The sequence below is a fragment of the Gymnogyps californianus genome, chromosome Z (assembly GCF_018139145.2).
Source record: "Gymnogyps californianus isolate 813 chromosome Z, ASM1813914v2, whole genome shotgun sequence".
In the NCBI taxonomy this organism is placed as follows: domain Eukaryota; kingdom Metazoa; phylum Chordata; class Aves; order Accipitriformes; family Cathartidae; genus Gymnogyps; species Gymnogyps californianus.
The window spans coordinates 36558624-36576527 of record NC_059500.1 but is presented as its reverse complement, the minus strand read 5'-3'; the positions used below and the strand labels follow the sequence as shown (position 1 = coordinate 36576527).

The following is a 17904-nucleotide window of genomic DNA, read 5'->3' as shown; positions in this document are numbered from 1 at the left end:
CATTTAACTGGCAATAAGTCCACAATAATAAATGCTTTTTAACACACACACACACACAAAATTCTAGTTGAACTGGTAAAAGTAAATTGAACTATGTCCCACCTTGCACACTCTAGCTATTCTTGGAATCATCAGTTTTCCAACAAATTCGTACTCCACAGACACCTCGGTGAAAAAGAAGTATATCTTGTCATCTTCTCCATCTGTGCTGTTTTGATCTGCTCTTATCACATCAGCAAAAACAAAATTGGGCTCTAAAGATACAAAGATAAGAATTTTATATTATATATGAGACTAACTTGATTCCCTCAAACACCCTCTAGGAGTCCTCTTTCACCCAAACCTCACACTACATTTACCTGCTCTCCAGTCACTGACCTGCCTACACAGTTTGCTGTTCATAGTATGAATAGCATTTCTAAAAAAATAGAGAAAAAAACAAAACCACAAACCCTATGTGAAAGAACTAAGATACCTGAGAGATCTCTATGGTCTGACATCTCATTACTTCAACGTTCTTCAGTCCACACTCAAGCGTGGTTTTCTAATGGGCCTGGAGAGGTACCCTCCCTTGCCGGCCTCTCCTCTATTTCAGCTATTAGTTGAAACACTAAAAATGACAGTATCCTTACAACATGTATCACAAAACTCAGTATCCTGTACTTGTTGGACATAATGCATCCTTTGGAATATGCTAGCTTCATGATTTTGGTCCTTTCTGGCAGAAAGCCACAAACCTCTGAGCATTCACAAAACTTGGTGAATTTTGAAATTCAGGAACTGAAATCATCAGGAACCACGACCAGCTCAAATTGAAAACCTGTTAGAGACCAAAACCATTCTCTTCCTTACTATATCATAACTATGCTGAATTATTGCAAGGATGAACAAGTAGATACAAAAACTGTAGCCCTCTAACGTCAAGTTGAAGTCTGTATCTCTTGAAGCTGTTTTCATTGTCAATGCTGATAAAAATCCTGAAGCTTCAAAATAACATCTCTTGATGGCCCACGTGAGGGCACATACTCACATGTCAGTGTATGCCAGTATAACAAAATACATTCTCTTTGCGATAGTCGACAATTGCCCCTTACCCGGGGTAAAACACTTCAACTTTTTGTCTGTAAATGTGACATTGAAGAAGGAAAAACAATTTGGTTGGGCCAGTTCTCATGCCCACTTACCATTAAGCCAAGGTATTGCATACTCTGTTCTCAGAGGGCTCTGATGAGAGTGTCGTGAAACGATTGGTTCACTTCCCAAGAAATTGTAAGAAGTCCCGGAATAAAGCTCTTCATCTTTAACACAAAAACAAATATTTTAGACTTTCTTATGCACTGGATACCAAAAAGGGTACATAAATATTTCAGGAGACTATGTAAGCTTAAACTTCCCACAAGAAAAGACAAACAAGGATTTCCTCTTAATTGCCCCAGACATGTCTTCTATGTTTACATTTCTGCTGACCATTCTCAAGGCTAACACTTCCACACTTGGGTTTATTATTGCTCTAACACAAGTAACTGGCAAAAGTCAGCATTGTTTTTGTGGTACTTTAACACTTAACATGTAAACCTACAGTTTATGTACAAACATGCAAATTTACTTAAGAAATGCCACAGAAGTTTTGGAAGTAATTATTTTATTCTCTTTCTATGCCATCATTATTCAAACTCAACTTTTTAGAATTTGGGCAACAATGCAGGGAGTGTGTTCTTTTCTTTCTCGTTTCCTGTTTCGTGTTCCTTTGAGCTTCTCTTTTATGATTTTGTGACACCAGGGTACAGCCATGAACTCTGGTTTCACCAAATCAAGATTCAGTGGTGTCTAACCATGCAGTAATATACTTCCAATAAATATCTCACTTCCCTATTCTGTCTCATGGATATGTCTTCAGGACAGCTAAAAAATTCTACTTGTTAAATTTACTGAAATGACAGTAATTGATACTACAAAGGCAGTCAAAGTACATTTAGACTGCCTGGACTAAATATTTTAAACACTTGAAAATATAGTTTAAAAATTAGTATTTTACAAGCTGCTTCCAAAACAACCTAGAGTTTTAAGTTCTCCTTTTAAAAAAACATGCTAAGGTTGACTATGAAAGTATTTTAATGTCTATCTAGATAGACAGTAAAGATGTAAAAATATGGACACAATCTACCATTTTGATATTGAGACACTGGAGAATGACAGCGGAAAAGATGGAACATTTTTATACATAATAATGAGGTATGCAAAGTCTGCACTTACCAACCATAACAGATGTGTAGCTTTGAGCAGGATCAAATGGACATCTGCCCTTACCGTCTTCATTTTTACCTCCAAGTTCAAATGAAATTAAATTCTGCAAAAAATTAAGTTGAAAACCACAAAACAACTGTTAGCAGTTTTTTCTTTCAGGCACTTGACTTGTGCCAAGGTAACTGAAAATTTAACACTAAATAATGGACTATATCATCAACTTCCAGCATCAAGGGCATTTTTTTGTAAGATTATAAAAGGCACATGTGTTTTCAGAATATCTTATCGAGTCCAGCAGACAGAGAGGAAATGTGATCCTATGATTTGTGAGGGCAGGAGCAGAAAAGAACAGAAGACAAAAAGCTAAATCCAGACAGACCTCAAGGAAGAGCACCCAAAAAAGCCAGACAGCAGGAAAGGCAGAGAAGTTGATATGTGGAAAGAGCTGGCAATTATTGAATTAGCCTGCACAGAAATGGAGAGTTTTAGAAATCAAGAAGGCTTTCTGAAGTGGATTTAGCAATTTTCAAGATTACGTTAAATTTGTTAGATGCGGTATAATCCAACTAAATTTTAAAAAGCAACAGAGTACTTTGGCTGCTACTTTACCAATCCCTTAAAAACCAAGGGAATGAGGATCAGGAAGATGATGGAGAACTGCAGCCACAGTACCGGGGAAGTGATCAGTTATACTGTGTAATGAAGACATTGGAGGCTAAGACCAATGACTTCTGGCAATGTTCCAGAGGTGATGGCAGGCAGACTTGCAGGCAGGGCAGACAAAAAAGAACAAACAATTACAAGATTTCTCAGTTTCAGAGTTGTTAAGAGCTGCAGTAAGGAGAACGATACAAGAGTCAGCAGCGAGAAAAGGCAGTTTTGATTTTATGCCAAGACTTCACTCCAAAGCATTCAGCACTATGAAGCTGTGGCATACCCAGGAGCAGAGACAAGACAAGCAGAGACAGGAATCTGAGAAATTTCAGGGAGATTTACTAATGGATGGAAGTCACAAAGAATGTCATTTCAGTTTTAGAAATTGTTTTTATGCTAACACGCAATACACAAAGAATTATGAAAGCTAAGAAAAAGTAAATCTGCAGTTAAACAAGATGAATCAATAATTAAGCGCTTTGAAAAACAAACAGTACAGTTTATTTCCATACTTTATCATTGCTGTGGGACAGTGTAATAAATGCTCCAAATGTTATGAACAGCACTGAAATTGCAACAGTCTTTGGGAATGGAGATTAAGTCACTGTTTCAACGAGCTGCTTTTAAGTTACAGTTGTTATTGGGTCAAATCGTATGTACATTCTTACCAGGTAATCACATGTTGGCTGAAACGCGTTAGTTCCACAGACGTAGAGAAAAGTATCATTCAGCTGTTGCAAGACACGCACGTAATTACGACACTCTGTCTGTAATAGAGGATGAGAAAAGGACCAGTCTGATAAACCACAGCTTCCACATTCCAACATAAATAAACAATTAAAGTTGTGCTGTCAGCTCGCCTGTTGCCGCTACTTATGCCACAACGCACCAGTAAGGCTAAGTGATACAATCACCACTGGGACACCATCTCCCTACAATCTCCTGGAGCTCTAGTCCTGCAGCATCTGTTTCCTACAGCCAGTAGTGAGGAGCTGCCTCAGTACACCTATCAGGGTAGCATGACCAAGAGCCATACGCTCAGCAGGGTGCATCTCAAGTTATTTCATGAAACCACAAGCTCTTCATGAAAGCAGAAGCTCCAAAGACGCATCCGATCCATGGGAACAATCAGTTAAACATGGAGTAAGTTTTAGACTTTGTCATCCCCTGTAAGCCTAGGTGAAACAGTAAGTGATAGTCAAGGTTGTTTCTTAAGAGAGAAACCTCTAATACCTCTAATTAAATTAGCTACAAAGCTTTGTCACTTATATCTGTCCTTTTTTTTCAGTCCTTGATATCAATTGCTTTTTAATCCAAGGAAGCTTCTTAATTCCTTTGGCTCTGAAATAGAACAAGGAGTTTGAGCAAAGCCTTGAATAAAGGATACCATAGAGTTTCAGAATAATAACCAAGAAAAACAACTCTAAATACCCACTCAGAGAGAGGGAAAAAACCCAGTATCAACACCTCCCCATAATTCTTGCTGGTACACAGCCAGATACCACCACTGTACTGTAGTTCCATAAACTACTTAAGCAAGTGTAAGTACTGTCCTTACTCTTCCCTCTTATGAGCCAAACCAGGTATTTTTGTGACTGTATGGTGGGTTCGGTATGGCAGAAAACTGGGGGAAAAAAGAGCAAAACCAGTTTTCTGCCAGATAAGGCCTGTGAACAGCTGCATAAATGCTTTTTGCTGGCACTAAACAGCATAGCGGTGATGGGTGGGGGACAGGACTGCCCATGTTAGTGTAAGAAATAGCAGTAGTGGCTTAATACCTTGACCCTTTTGAAACTATTGCACTATGCAAAACATCACGGCTACAACATAAATGTGACTAGTAAAAGGTTACAAGCACAGTGAGGAAAAAGCATGGCTGGCTGTAAGTGTGACTTGCTAAACTGGGGGCAGGGAAAAAAAAGGAAGAGAAGTTTGGAGCTCTGGCAAAGTACCTATTTATGGGGTCTAACATCCCTTGTAACTAACACCAGTAATCTCTCCAGAGGACTGGGGGAAATGCACACACCATCTGTTAAACTGTATGCACATACACATGAGAGAAATTCACCTCTCTCACATTCATCGTGGCTGTATGTGAGTATTATTGCTAGTAGCCCCAACTGAACCTGGAGAACACAAATAGCATTCTCTGAGTGCATCCTGAAGAGGCAGACAAAGGAGGAAATGGCCCTTACATACCCGCCACACCTCTTATTAGGATAATACATTGATGATTGTCAGTCGAAGGAAAGGCAGTAAGCTGAGCCAAGGGAGAGAGCGCCCACTCCCACCTCGAGGAGCCCCATGAATGCAGGATGTCTATCAGCCCTGGATGTAACACCTCGGGTTTTATAACAGGGTGAACCAAAGAGGCTGCAGGTTTGGGGGTGCCGATGCCAAATCCCTGCAAGTGTAGAGTAGGACTGCTTTTTGTATTCGCAGGTCTTGCAGACTTCCACTTTCAAACCTGTGCTAAAAGCCTGACCATCAGCCTTGCCCAGCAAACCCTCGCTTTACCGTATCACTGAACGCAGTGGCGCTACACAAGGGGAAAGGTACATCCACATATAGTCAACCACCTCAAGTAAACCATCTCCAAAGAAAGGCAAAATGAGCAAGGCAGCCCGCGCACTGGCAGTCGTGAGGAGTCCGTGGTTTCCAGAAACACTGAGGGATCCCAGGGGCTGAGTTGCCTGCACAGCCGAGCTGGCAGGAGATCAGGCTGCTCAGGTGCTGGGGAGCTGTCTGAGCAGTCACATCAGCAAGGTGCTGCCGCAAGGGGCACGCCCGCAGAGCACCACAGTAAGGACACATGTAGTTAGTGAAAAATACACTGGTGGAACAGCAGTGGCCTAATAAATAAACCCTATGCCCTAAAGCACAGCAAACAAAATTATCAGTCATTTTGTAAAATCAAATGCTGCGAAGGAATTACTGCAATAACAACACACAACAGTTGCTATCAATTACCTCAGTGAAAGTAATACTGATTTATCATTTTAGTGGAAAAACTTACAACATTAAGCACACATCAGGGTGTGTTCAGATTTTCAAACATTCAAATAATATTCACCAGCAAGAAATAATGAACTAAGAATTAAAAAAAGGACTAAGCATGCAGCACCTTCTAAAGCTCAAGTTAATTACAGAATTTAGGTGATTATTTGAAAATTTTTATTTCAAACAGTTGGAGCCTTTCTTAACATCACTCTTCTTGAAGTGAAATGTATAACATCTTTCTCAAAGTTCAATAAAAGTACATACCTGTTCTGATTTGCCCTTGACTGCACATTTAGTCCTTTTATCTTCTGTGACCTTCCAGTGTAACTAAGTGAAAAAACAAGCAACAAAAAGGCACATTCAAAGCACTTCAATTCAATGCAAGGTCTGAACACCTTGCAAAAACGCACAAAAAAAGGCAATCCTATGACTATCTGCAGCAAATGCAAGCCATTTTGCAAGTAGCTTTCAAAGCTTCAAAGCCATTCTTTGCTGGGGAGGTGACACTTCCCAATGCATGTGCCTTAAGTGGGGCTAAACCACTGCTATTATCTTTTGGGTTCATCATGATGTTTCCCCTCAAATTGCTAATGAAGTTGCCATTAGTTACCATATGCATTAGGGAAATGCAACTGTAACTGTTTTAAGTACGTCCCAATTTTAAGTACTTCTCAATTTCATTCACACTTGAATGAAAAACACGGGGGGGGGGGGGGGGGGGGGGGGGGCGGGCGCCGCGGGCACCAGGGGAGGTAGGAGGAAATCAAAGAAAACTTACTGGACCAATTTACACTGTACGAAGAAGTACAACTTTGACAGTTACATGCACTCATAAAACAAGCTTTATATGCTGGTGAAATTTCCCCACCACCACCCGTGAACATTTTGTTCAGATTAAAAATCATATGACCATCTTCCAAAGCATCCTGGTGGGACTCCATGCCACGCCTCTAAGTGTCAGCCTGTGCTGCTGATGGGATGAGAAGCAGGAGCCTGGGACGGACTGGAAGCAATACAATGTTAGCAGACTTCTGCATGGGCTAATCTACTCTGAGAAGCCAGCATCAGCACATCCAGAGTACTTCTCTGAGCAGGCTGGATCAGACCTGTCTGCACCACTGCTTGCTGTGCAGACACACCTAGAGACACAAAACAGAAGCTGAAACCGAAAAGACAGGGCCTTCATTTCATTTGAAGCACATCTGCAGCCTGCCACTCCTCAGCAAGCTCCAACTTTGCTTCTGTTTCAGATTAGATTACCTTTTGATTCAGATTAACAGGAGATGGCCCACTCCTGATAATAAAAATATGTGTAAGAACCACCATTACAGATGATACCTAAGGCCCCTCCAGTCCAGCATCCTGTCCTCAAGAAGAAAATACGTAAGGAGACCTCTATTTGTTTATATCCAACCTCTCCTTCCTCTCATCTGCTGGCATGTTTTGCTCTATAGTGTCTTCCAGAACTAACACAGGAGTAGCCCACACAGAGTATTTCCTCTTTTAGGTACCTACCACCTAAAGTGCAGTGCTACTGATTATCAGGAAATGAAGTCAAATTTGGAGTATGATTTTTACATGGATGGTAATGTATTAAAATGCGTACCTCGTGCTGCTTTTCAGCAATATTCATTGCATTTAATGCAAATATCACTTCTCTGGCTCCTACATATAGAACATCTTTGTCTTCACTTAACAGCAAAGTTGAATAGTTCGACACTTCTGATTCATGAAAATGTATTAATTGGACCTCTGTTGAAATAAAAGAAAAATACCATCACATGAAGAAACACGATCACTTAGGGTCAAGTTTATGGGTGATTTTTCTAAGTTGTCTTAACAGCTGGTGGATATCTTGTAAACAAGAAAGGTTAGTTCGGACAACCCATTTAACAGATGAGAGATCCCTCAGAAGCTTGGTTCAGCAGAAACAGCAGTTCCCATCATCAACATCAAAGTCACTGGTCCCTGCTTTCTCATTCAATTTCAAATGCCTAAATATTTCCTCTTGCAGTGATCCCTATAACTCACACCTTCCTTAATTTTTTTTTTCTAACTGTTAATTCCCTTTTTTCTAACCTTCCATTTTACACATCCGCTGTCAGGTCCTTCCTCACGTTTTCCCTTCCACGTACCCACCTACTGTGGAAAATGAGGTCAGTCACCACATCCCTTGCAACTGCCCCAAACAAATCTCACAAAAAATCCTGTACCTTTAAGACGACACTTCAGCATATTATCATAGCAGAAAGAAGACACAGAAGCTAAAAAGGAACCATTTACAGAGGGTCAATAAGCTGATTTTGAAGTGGAGACCAGAGATGAAACACATGTGATAGAAAGAAATAACAATGAGCGAAAATTAAGATGAAAAGGAAGAAGATGAGAGAAAGAGGGAGACTGGGGGGGAAAGGCAGTGGAATGAGGAAGCATGCAGACTGGAACAGAATAGCTTGGAGAAAGATGACACAAAATGATTAATATACAAAAATATTTTTTCTGCATGTACAACCATAATGGAAAAATGACTGAAAGCTTGGAAGACTGTATTTTGTGCAAGAGACTACCACAAGATTAATTAAGTGTGGTTTTTTAAGGTACAGGCAGAAAACAATGTATTATTGGTCCCAATTCTAACATTAGAAGTTACACATTTTCAACCATAATAAGCCAGAAACATTCATTTTAAACTAGATTCTCAAGCATGTCATCTTAAAATCTTTTAGCTGGTAGGAAAATTTTCCCCAACAACTCCCCATGTTCATTCCTCCACTGAACTAAATTCCCTCTCCTATTCAAAGCAGGCTTCCCATATTTAAATGCAACAATCTTCAGAGATGGGGAGAAATAGCAGGAATTAAAATACATTCCGTTTATTTTGAGTAATTTGGGTGTGGGTCTGCAGTGCATTACCATAGTACCATTAAACAGCCACCTGCCAAATTTTTAACTATTATACAAGACACGAGCATCAAGGAGTCTAAGCAGGAACTACAAGCCTTGTCTAGACTATTCTTTCCGAAAAGCTACATCAGCAACTCACTAACTGCTATACCAATAAACAGGAAAAACACTTCCTACAGTCATCTCATAAATCAGCTTATTGTTACTACTTTCTTAATCTCCATCTATCTTTTCCTACACAGTATCTTTTCCTGCTTAGTATTTAACATCTTTATTTAAGGCTGCTTCTTCATAGTGCCCATATACTCTTGGGTTTTTTCAGTTGCAGCACACTTGGGTAAGTAATTGTTGCTAACTAACTAGTAGTAAAGGAGGACCCAAACACAAAACCATGTAAAACCTAAAGCATTCATGCCACATGGGGGGAAGAGAGAAAAGGGAAAGGGAGGGGGGGGAAAAAAAAAAAAAAAAAAGATATTCACAAACAACGGCAAATAACTACTTTATAGTCCTTGCTCTAGAGTTCTCTTCAGACCCAGGCTACATTATTAAACCAAAAGCTAAATGATTCTTAATCCCTAGTACTTCTCTTTGCGCCACATTTGCTCACTCCTGCTAATTGTTTTGGGAGGTTGTGACTATTTGTTGCAACTACAAATAAAGGGAAAGTGGTGTTCTGTGAAAGATCGTTGCAACTCTAGGCACCTTATAACGCTGTTAGAAGAGGGCCAAATGCTTATCTTTCCTTCACCTGGTGATTTATTTAGCGCACAGGATGGCTTAGTGTCAAAATACATCTCAGTCTGAAAAAGCATAAAAAAGATCATTAGCTGGAGAGGTGCATTTTGCTAATATGTTCAGACTCAAAGTAAAAATAATTTGATTAAAACAAAATACATCTATTGGGTTTTTCTCTTGAAGCAAGCTTCAACTGCAAGATCCTTCAGCTGAGAAAGCCCAATTCGAAATTCCTCGTTTAAAAAGCTATGTTTTCAGAACTACTTGAAGGATCTGAAATCAGTTAACCTAGTGCCTGAGTCACTTTCGAATATTCTGGTCCTAAGCACTTCATAAACTGAGCAAAGCCAGCAACACCTGACCAAACTCGCAGCAAGGAGGCTAGAAGAACATACAACCTCAACGAGTTTCAGATCCCACAGAAACCCTGACATTGTGGCAATGTTCCATATTATACTACTTAAGTTTCTCTTCTTACCTCTGTGTTCCCAAGTGATCCTCGGTACTGGGCCAAATGCTACTGCCACTTCCAGTAACAAACCCCAAACTGCATAAAAAGCACACAGAGCCATCTCCAGTGTCCTTGCTCTTCAGGGCTCCTTAGATAACTGCAGCAGGTAGTGTTTCTTCAGCAGAAGAAATGCAAGTCCCAGGGAGTATTAGAGACCAGGCATTGCAGACCTTGAGAGCAGTGCAACAAGGCAGGCTGGAAGAAACCGTCCAAGTACGTGCTTTTCAGCAGATCACTTCAAGGGAATGCACATTTTCCAGGATGCTGCATACAGAGACTGCCCACACTCTCCACAGGCTGCAGAGCTGCCGAGACGCGCAACTGAGTGCATTCTTCTGTTTCGTTGCAGAAATAAATGATGCTGTGGAGAGAGGAGGGGAGCAAGAAGTAGAACAGAAAGCAAACCAAGTACTGCCAAAAATAGCACACTGTATGCACTGATCTTGCAATACTTCTACAGTGTCTGTAGACAGCTTGCAATACTTCTACAGCATAGCTTAGTTTAGATAAAGAGTACATTAATTGGTGAAAATACGATTCTTAAAAACAAGCCACACATTACATGGCAAATAGGCAATAATTAAAAGCAATCATTTCAATCTAGAATGCCAAGTATAAATATTTTGAACTGCCACTTATGTTTAATGCACTAAATTTGACTCTAGTTTATATATTTTCTTACTTTCAATATTGAGTCAAAGAAAATCCCACCTCTCTGATAAATGATAAACAAAGATAACAAAAATCACTATGACTAAGTTCAGAGAGCAAAGGACATGAGAAGTGCAGCATTCATCTTAAGCATCAGTTACACAAACCTGCCGCACCCCCTTACGAACAGAAGTGTCATTTTTAGCGAAGACTTTTCATGGTACTAATGCACTCAAGGTGTGCAGGGGTAGAAAGAAATACAGCTATGGAAACAAAGACCTAATGCACCACATACAAAAATAAAGGGAAAAAATGCCTAAATACTAAAACTGCTAGGTAGTCCTATGAAAGTCATTCTGTCTCTGAGCCACCGGTTACTCTCAGGCCCAGAAAGAGCCCTGTCCTCAGCAATCAACAAAACCATTCACTGCTTTCTACACCATCTTCCACGAGTCTCCACTGCTCCCATCTTCCTACAACCAGCCCTAGGTCAAGACTTGTCTAAGTATTTACCACAAGAAGCAAGTGCATTCATCAATGACCAGATTACTGCATATGGATAAATTGAGGGCTGTACACGGGGGGGGGGGGGGGGGGGGGGGGGGGGGGGGGGGGGGGGGGGGGGGGGGGGGGGGCGGCACGCGCGGGGTGTGAGAAAAGCACATTATCCTTTGCAGCAGGGCACAGAAGGTGCTACCATGCCATAGCGTGAGACACCAGTGTGACAGCAGTAAGAGCCACGCCACAATCCAAGATAACTGTAATACCTAGACGTTATCCAGCAGGAGGGCAAGGGAGGGTTACAAAATCCTTAGTAGCCTTCGGAGGAAAGGGGTAGCTCTTGAGGAGGACAGAGGTAAAAAACTAAGGCGAAGCTGCAGCAAGAACGTCTCTAAGGACAAGCATGATGCTGATAGCCTCTCTGGGAGGGAGAGGCCCCAGGTTTAAGCAGGCAAAGGCAAAGAACCTCTGGGAAGTGCAGCCAGCGGATCTGCTACGAACACAGAAGTAACGTGCCTGAGCAGAAGATGGACAAACACATTAGAAGCTTTTACACCTGCCTTACTAAATGATCATAGGCAAGGTCAAAAGAAAAAAAAAAAAAAATGAAAAACTCTTTTATCCCTACAAATCTTTTGTCTACTGAGAAAAAACCCACACAAATCCAGCTTGCTCAAGCTGAACCTGTGACTTAAGTGTTTTTTTCAATTTAGTTTTTTTGTGGGTTTTTTTTTTTTTTTTAGTTTTGGTAAGCACTTTGGATCAGATCCAACTGTTTGTAATGGATCATATAAATCATTTTGGTTTTTAAGGCATCATATTTTCAGTTAAGCTTAGTAGGCTTGTTTGTCTCTCTTGCACCCTTCCTGTTTATCATCATATATAAGCAATTCCACGTCTTGCTCTCCTAAACATTAAAAAGTGCCCACTCATCAGAGTTGCAAGGTATGACACAAAGGTATTCTGAGGCAAACAGCTTTACAGGTAAGTACTTAGAGAGTGAACAGTAGTTCAATGATTAAGTTCAAGGCAGTTCAGCAATTTTATTTTAATGGAAATGTAAGGGGGAAAACAGCAGTTTGAAGAAAGATCTTTGAGCCATTACTTCTAGACACTGCTAATTCTTTTTTTCATGCCATCTTTTGTTACTGAAAAGACTCCACGTAATAATCAATTCCCCATTAACTCTTGATTTTTTTTTTTTAAAGAGACATCCAGAACATCATTATTCAGCACTAGTCCCAACGATAAGCAATCATTTATGTACAATACCATACGGTAGAGATGTCTCCAGAGAAGACTTCTGAAGTCCTGTAAGTTTTCTGGACTTTAAAATAGGATTATCAAATCTATGCCCTCATAAAGGAAAATCCTGAGTCTCCCTACAGCCACGGTTACACTCCTAGCCTAGCTCACCTACCTCAGAAAATGTAAAATTACAACAAAATCTGAAACAAATTACATTACCTTCTGAAGACGACAACAGGTCTGGTTGGGTTAGTTAGTGCCTGCTTTGCTGTGTGGCTGGAGAATTGCTCTGGCTACACAAAGCAGAAATCTGTCATTTCATTCCCACCATATAGGTTTGCAAGACAGGCCCCCTTTTTCACAGTAGTAAGTTTGACTTGTGGGACATTATCTGTCGATCTAAGGTAAAATTTCGCATGTTAGAAAAGGGAGTGAGACAGACTACAGTGAACATTACGTGCCCAATCGTGCAGGATCCACTTTGTTCTCACTCGTATTAGTTTAAATAGAGATGAAAATGCACTCAGGACCTTGTCCTTTAATTTAGCCTTCAATTTAATTACTCTCTCCCCCCCGCCTCCCTTCCCTGTGCTGAAAATTATCTGGAATAACTCCTTCACTGACATCCACTGGGAAGTCATCCATAATCTAATATGAACCTGGTTTTACATAACACAAGGGGTAGAAGGGGGCAGGGGGGGCGGAAGGGGGAAAAAGGCTCAGACAATGGCCTTATTTCCAAATTAGCTCAGTTCCATCAGTGTTCACTGGCTTTGATTAGAGTGCTTTACATTTCTGAAAAGTTAGGTCTCCTAATGCTTTAGGTTTTACTCCTAATAATGAGCCACAACTTTCTTGAAAACAAGAACATTTAAGAATTAAAGAAGAAAAACTTGAAATGCCTAGTTACACAATTAAACTCTAATTAAAGTCATCACAGGTCTACTTTTCTGTTTTCTGCAAAACTGCTGAAAATTTTCTGAGGCCAATTTAAACCAGTAATTTCAATTTAGGCATTCTGCTGATGATGATTTAAAATCAATCTATAATGACGCACTGGAGTAAAATAGTATGTACACTACTTGCATGAGGTTTCCATAATGCTTGTATTTATGGTGACTAAAAACAGGGCAACTATAGAAGAACAAACAATCAACAGAGCTCCTGCCAGTTTGGCAGAGCACAGCTGGAAGTTCAGAGCTGTGAACATTCCCATTGACATGCATAATTTTCGTGCACAGGCAGAAAAACAGGAAGAAGTAAGTTTCTGCTCTTTCAAAGGACAGAAAATCAACACTGTTAGAAAAGAAAAATTTCAGGCTGCCCAAGTGCTAATAGGGAATATTAGCACAAATTATGAAAGCAGGGAGTTGTGATGGCATACTTTCACTGTTACCAAGATCGAAAAACATCTGGCTCTCAGATTGCCTGTGTCAGTGGGAAAAGAAACAGTGCTCTGGTCCACCTTCTAGAAAAATGCAAAACGCTAGCCCTGCAATGGGAGAAGCTGAAAAAACAACAATGGGAAGACGACTGCCATCTCTCCCATCCTCCATGACACAGAGGCAAAGTAAGTACAAAGAGGTATTTGTGAACATAAAATTTCATCTTTCACAGATGTCAATTCAGCAACCCTTATCAGTACCAAATTAATTTTTTGATAAGTAATAAAACACAACATCAAAACCCCAGAGGTCAGTGTCTTCTTCCCCAGTCAGCATGGTAAAGCCGGATTCAAGGGTGCATCTTGTACACACTATAGTTGCACAAGCTATCTAAATTCTGGAATTTCAAATTAGGAAATGCCCAATTTTGCAACCTTGGTTTTGAAATCTTTTTTTCTTCTAATAAATACTTAGTTGCATTGTGCAACTTCTGAATTCTGCTCAGTATTACACAAATACCTGAACGGATCTATCTTTATCTTCTCTATGAAGGTTAAAACCATATGAGAATTTACTGACGCACCCAAAGCAGTCAGCATTATAGCTCAGACCCTTGCGATTCCCAAGAAATGATTGTTAGCACCACAGAGTATCGAGCCTCTCCCTGCAGAAAACCAAATGGGCACTGGCCCTCCTGGCCTAATCCTGTCACTCTTTTCATGACTCCCCAGGCATGCCAAGTGTCCACATCGTTTTCCTCCCATTTTGTATTACACTTTATCCTCCTCCTCAGGGTTATCTTTTCTTGCAATCCCCCACCCACTCTGTGCTTACGCTCCCATCGGTGCTGCCACCGCCTCCTCCTCCCCAACACAAGCAGTGCACAACTACATGACCACAGGTGATGCAAGCCCTGGTGAGACTGCCAGACAACAGACCACCTTCCTTTGGGCTAGAAGGAAGACCTAACATATATACTTCCCTGCCTCTCCATGAAATCACTTTCACACCACCCACTGTCCAGGCACAGCAAACAAGGGCCTCACAGTAAGCAACAAGTGACTGCAAAGCACCCTCCTTTCCCGCCACCAGGAGCAAAAAACCACGGCAGCTTTCCCAGGCAGCCTACCTTTCTACTTTTAGATTAAAATTTAAAAAAAAAGAAAAAAATTACACATTTGTAAAACTTGTAAGTTACTGTGATGAGGGTTATGAAGCTCAGTATGTGGAAACAGGCAAATTTACGAGCGAATTGCTTCCTCCCGCAGAAAACGGGGGGGGGGGGGGGGATGTGTTAAAGGATTCATGTGTCAGAGGGCATAAATTGCAAGTTCTCCAAAATAACTTTCTTCAAAGGCTTTTAAAAGCTTTAACAGAATACAGACCTGCTTCAATGTTTATTGATGCCTATTTGATAACAAAGATTTTAAGGCTTCATACATGAAAAAACAAACCACAGAACTCCCACTGTGAGATTTTGCTTAGCCCTGATGTTTCAATTTGCCCAAAGTTTTGTTTCCAAAAATAGAAGTTAGCAATGCTCGTATTTTAAGTAATCAAAATTACACAGTAAGAAGTGTACAATTTACCTTTGACAGTTGAGTTTTATTTACATAGTTTGTTTGTTTCAGACCAGTAAGGACAGGCTGGAGATATCCTTTGCTTTAGTTCTCTCTCACCCTTTCAAAACCTCAAGCATAGCGCCGTTTTTAGACTGTCTCGTGAAAAACATCATTTTTACAATCTTTTTTCTTATACAATACGTGTGGACTCATTTTCTGCAGAGGAAGTTAAAACCTCAAACTAGCAGACCAGTAGCCCTTTATGACTAACATACATGTAGAGCATGGGATTATTCACATTTCAAACTGTAACCAAAATACTTTGTAATTGCCAGGTGCCTACAAATTAGATGAAGCTTTTTAAGATAATTTGATGTGGTCTTTACCTCCACCACAAAGCTTGCTGGAGGAGGTGCACTAGTGCTAAAAGAGGATAAAAATTCTGAGGAAACTGAAATTCCCAGTTTTAGGCTGAAACCTGTGAAGACAGAAATTTAATATTTTCCTGATTCTGCATGATAAATATGCCATCAAGCAGTACTCAGGAAACTAATGCTTGAGCTTAAAGCAGAGAATATTTATAATCTTCAGTAGAATACGTGAAGAGTTGTTTTTTGGTTTTTTTTTTAGAACTCACATTCCTGTTCTGTTCTTTACTACTATGCGTTCTTTTTTTGGGCAAAGATTACAAGATGACAAAGTATTATGCCAAAAACAAAAGCAAAGATTACAAGAAGACAAATAGGAGATTAAAATTCTTATTTTTCAGATTATTATGGGTGGATTGTTAGAAATATCATGTTAACCTTCAACTCCAAAGAGCAACAGGAAAGAACAAATGGGTTTGCTTCTGCTTGCTTTGTCTTTCTTTAAGAAAAAGAAAGCTAACTCTGGCCTTGGACAACTTGACCTCTGAGCTATCAGAGGTTGTAGGCACTGCTGCGCCTACTTCTACGCCTGGCTGCATAGAAGCAAACTAAACAGAAATTATTAATGTAAAACTACGTGGATGATCAGTGGGACCCAACCACAGCTGCAGTGCCAGCACTTTCTGCTAACTTGGATGTTGAGCTACCCCACATCCAGAATTCAAGAGCTGCCCAGGGGAGAGATGTGTTTTAAGATCCTTTTCTGCCTCACTATGTTCTCCCACATACTGAACTTGGGTTGTGACCATGTCAGTGCTGCAGTGAAAACTGTTCAAATGACGAAGAAATAAAAGTCCCTGAAATTCCAAGTCCATCTTCCTCTACCACATACTTTCATAATAAAAAATATTGCTCAGCTTCTTCCTCATTTCTTCTCAGGCTCATAGGACTAAGTCAGTCATTCAAAGTTATCTGAAGATGCCTACTGGCAACCAATGGCACTTGTGAAAGTACCTGTGTGTCTAAATTAACAGGCACGCGTGCTTTTAAAAAAAACTATCCTAGGTGTCCAGCAACACTTTCAAAGATTCAAACATCTCTGAAAGCAAGCCCAGTACCCCCTCACACACACAAATTGCGTAACGCTGGAGAGCGGCAATCCTGAACAGGACCTTTCAGTGGTAACTAAAGCACAGGTAAACATACAGTATGTTCCCGAGTGAAAAAAGTCCCTTTTCTGATGTTTCTTGAGAAGTATTCTGGTCTTGAAGCAAAACAAAGCAATAAGTCAAGCTTATCATTAAATCCTTATTTATGTTTTTCTGTATGAATTAAGTCCCTCATGTTCTTGCAGAGTATTTATTTGTTTTACTAACAAAGACACCTGTAACACAGCTACCATGAATCCACCACAGCCCCCTTGCTGCGAGGAGGTACCCCTAGTTTCACTGTACACACCTGCTGCCCCTTGGAGCCTCCTGCACACCCCTGGAGCCGGGGAGCCGTCAGAAACACGTCCTTTCTGCAGAGATAAGAAACAGGGTTTGACATCATTACCACATAAACCGAAGGGCAAGTTTTGATACAGGAATTATAATAAATCCTCCCGCAAAAGTTGGCTTTTATTTCCCAGATTAGCAGGGCAGACTGTTTCTGACAGAAACCAGAAATGATACATTTGCATCCAACGAGCCAAGATTCTGATGCTGCACTTAACACAAAAAACTATTAAGCAGTCCTGATAAAAAGCATACACACCAGCCCTTTTCAAACTCAATTTGTTTCCTCTATCCCAAACTGGCAGGTAACTACTCAGTACAAAATTATTCAGCATTTGCATTGCAGTAGCAATTATTGATCCTGGTAAGAACCTAGGACCCCTTTTACGCTGGTACAGGATGTACAAAGGAAGTTCAGAAAGATTAAGACACCAGCCAGCCCCACAAACAATTACCTTCACTAAATCCATATAAAGCAGTTCCAGCACTCCTGCATTACTGAACAACTGCATTATGCACAAGCTTACAACAAGAATATCTGGATATTTATGACGAAACCTCGTGCGTTTGTATTTATTTTGGTGTAATCAAAGGAGAACAGTGGGCCACTCCAAAGCAATCACAACAGGGCACACAATG

General features: G+C 40.4%; 1 protein-coding gene across 2 annotated transcripts in view; it reads right to left on the bottom strand.

Moving 5' to 3' along the window:
- SEMA4D (semaphorin 4D) overlaps positions 1-17284 on the bottom strand; it is a 44018-nt gene extending 26734 nt beyond the window's left edge. For both annotated transcript variants that reach the window (XM_050913270.1, XM_050913269.1), the window contains exons 1-8: positions 17225-17284; positions 10019-10412; positions 7505-7650; positions 6163-6225; positions 3567-3665; positions 2254-2347; positions 1185-1298; positions 103-254 (exon numbers count right to left, since the gene is read on the bottom strand). In XM_050913270.1, the coding sequence (XP_050769227.1) occupies positions 103-254; positions 1185-1298; positions 2254-2347; positions 3567-3665; positions 6163-6225; positions 7505-7650; positions 10019-10112 (762 nt within the window). In that variant the 5' untranslated portion in view covers positions 10113-10412; positions 17225-17284. The remainder of the gene's footprint in view (positions 1-102; positions 255-1184; positions 1299-2253; positions 2348-3566; positions 3666-6162; positions 6226-7504; positions 7651-10018; positions 10413-17224) is intronic.
- Between the last annotated feature and the right edge of the window lie 620 nt (positions 17285-17904).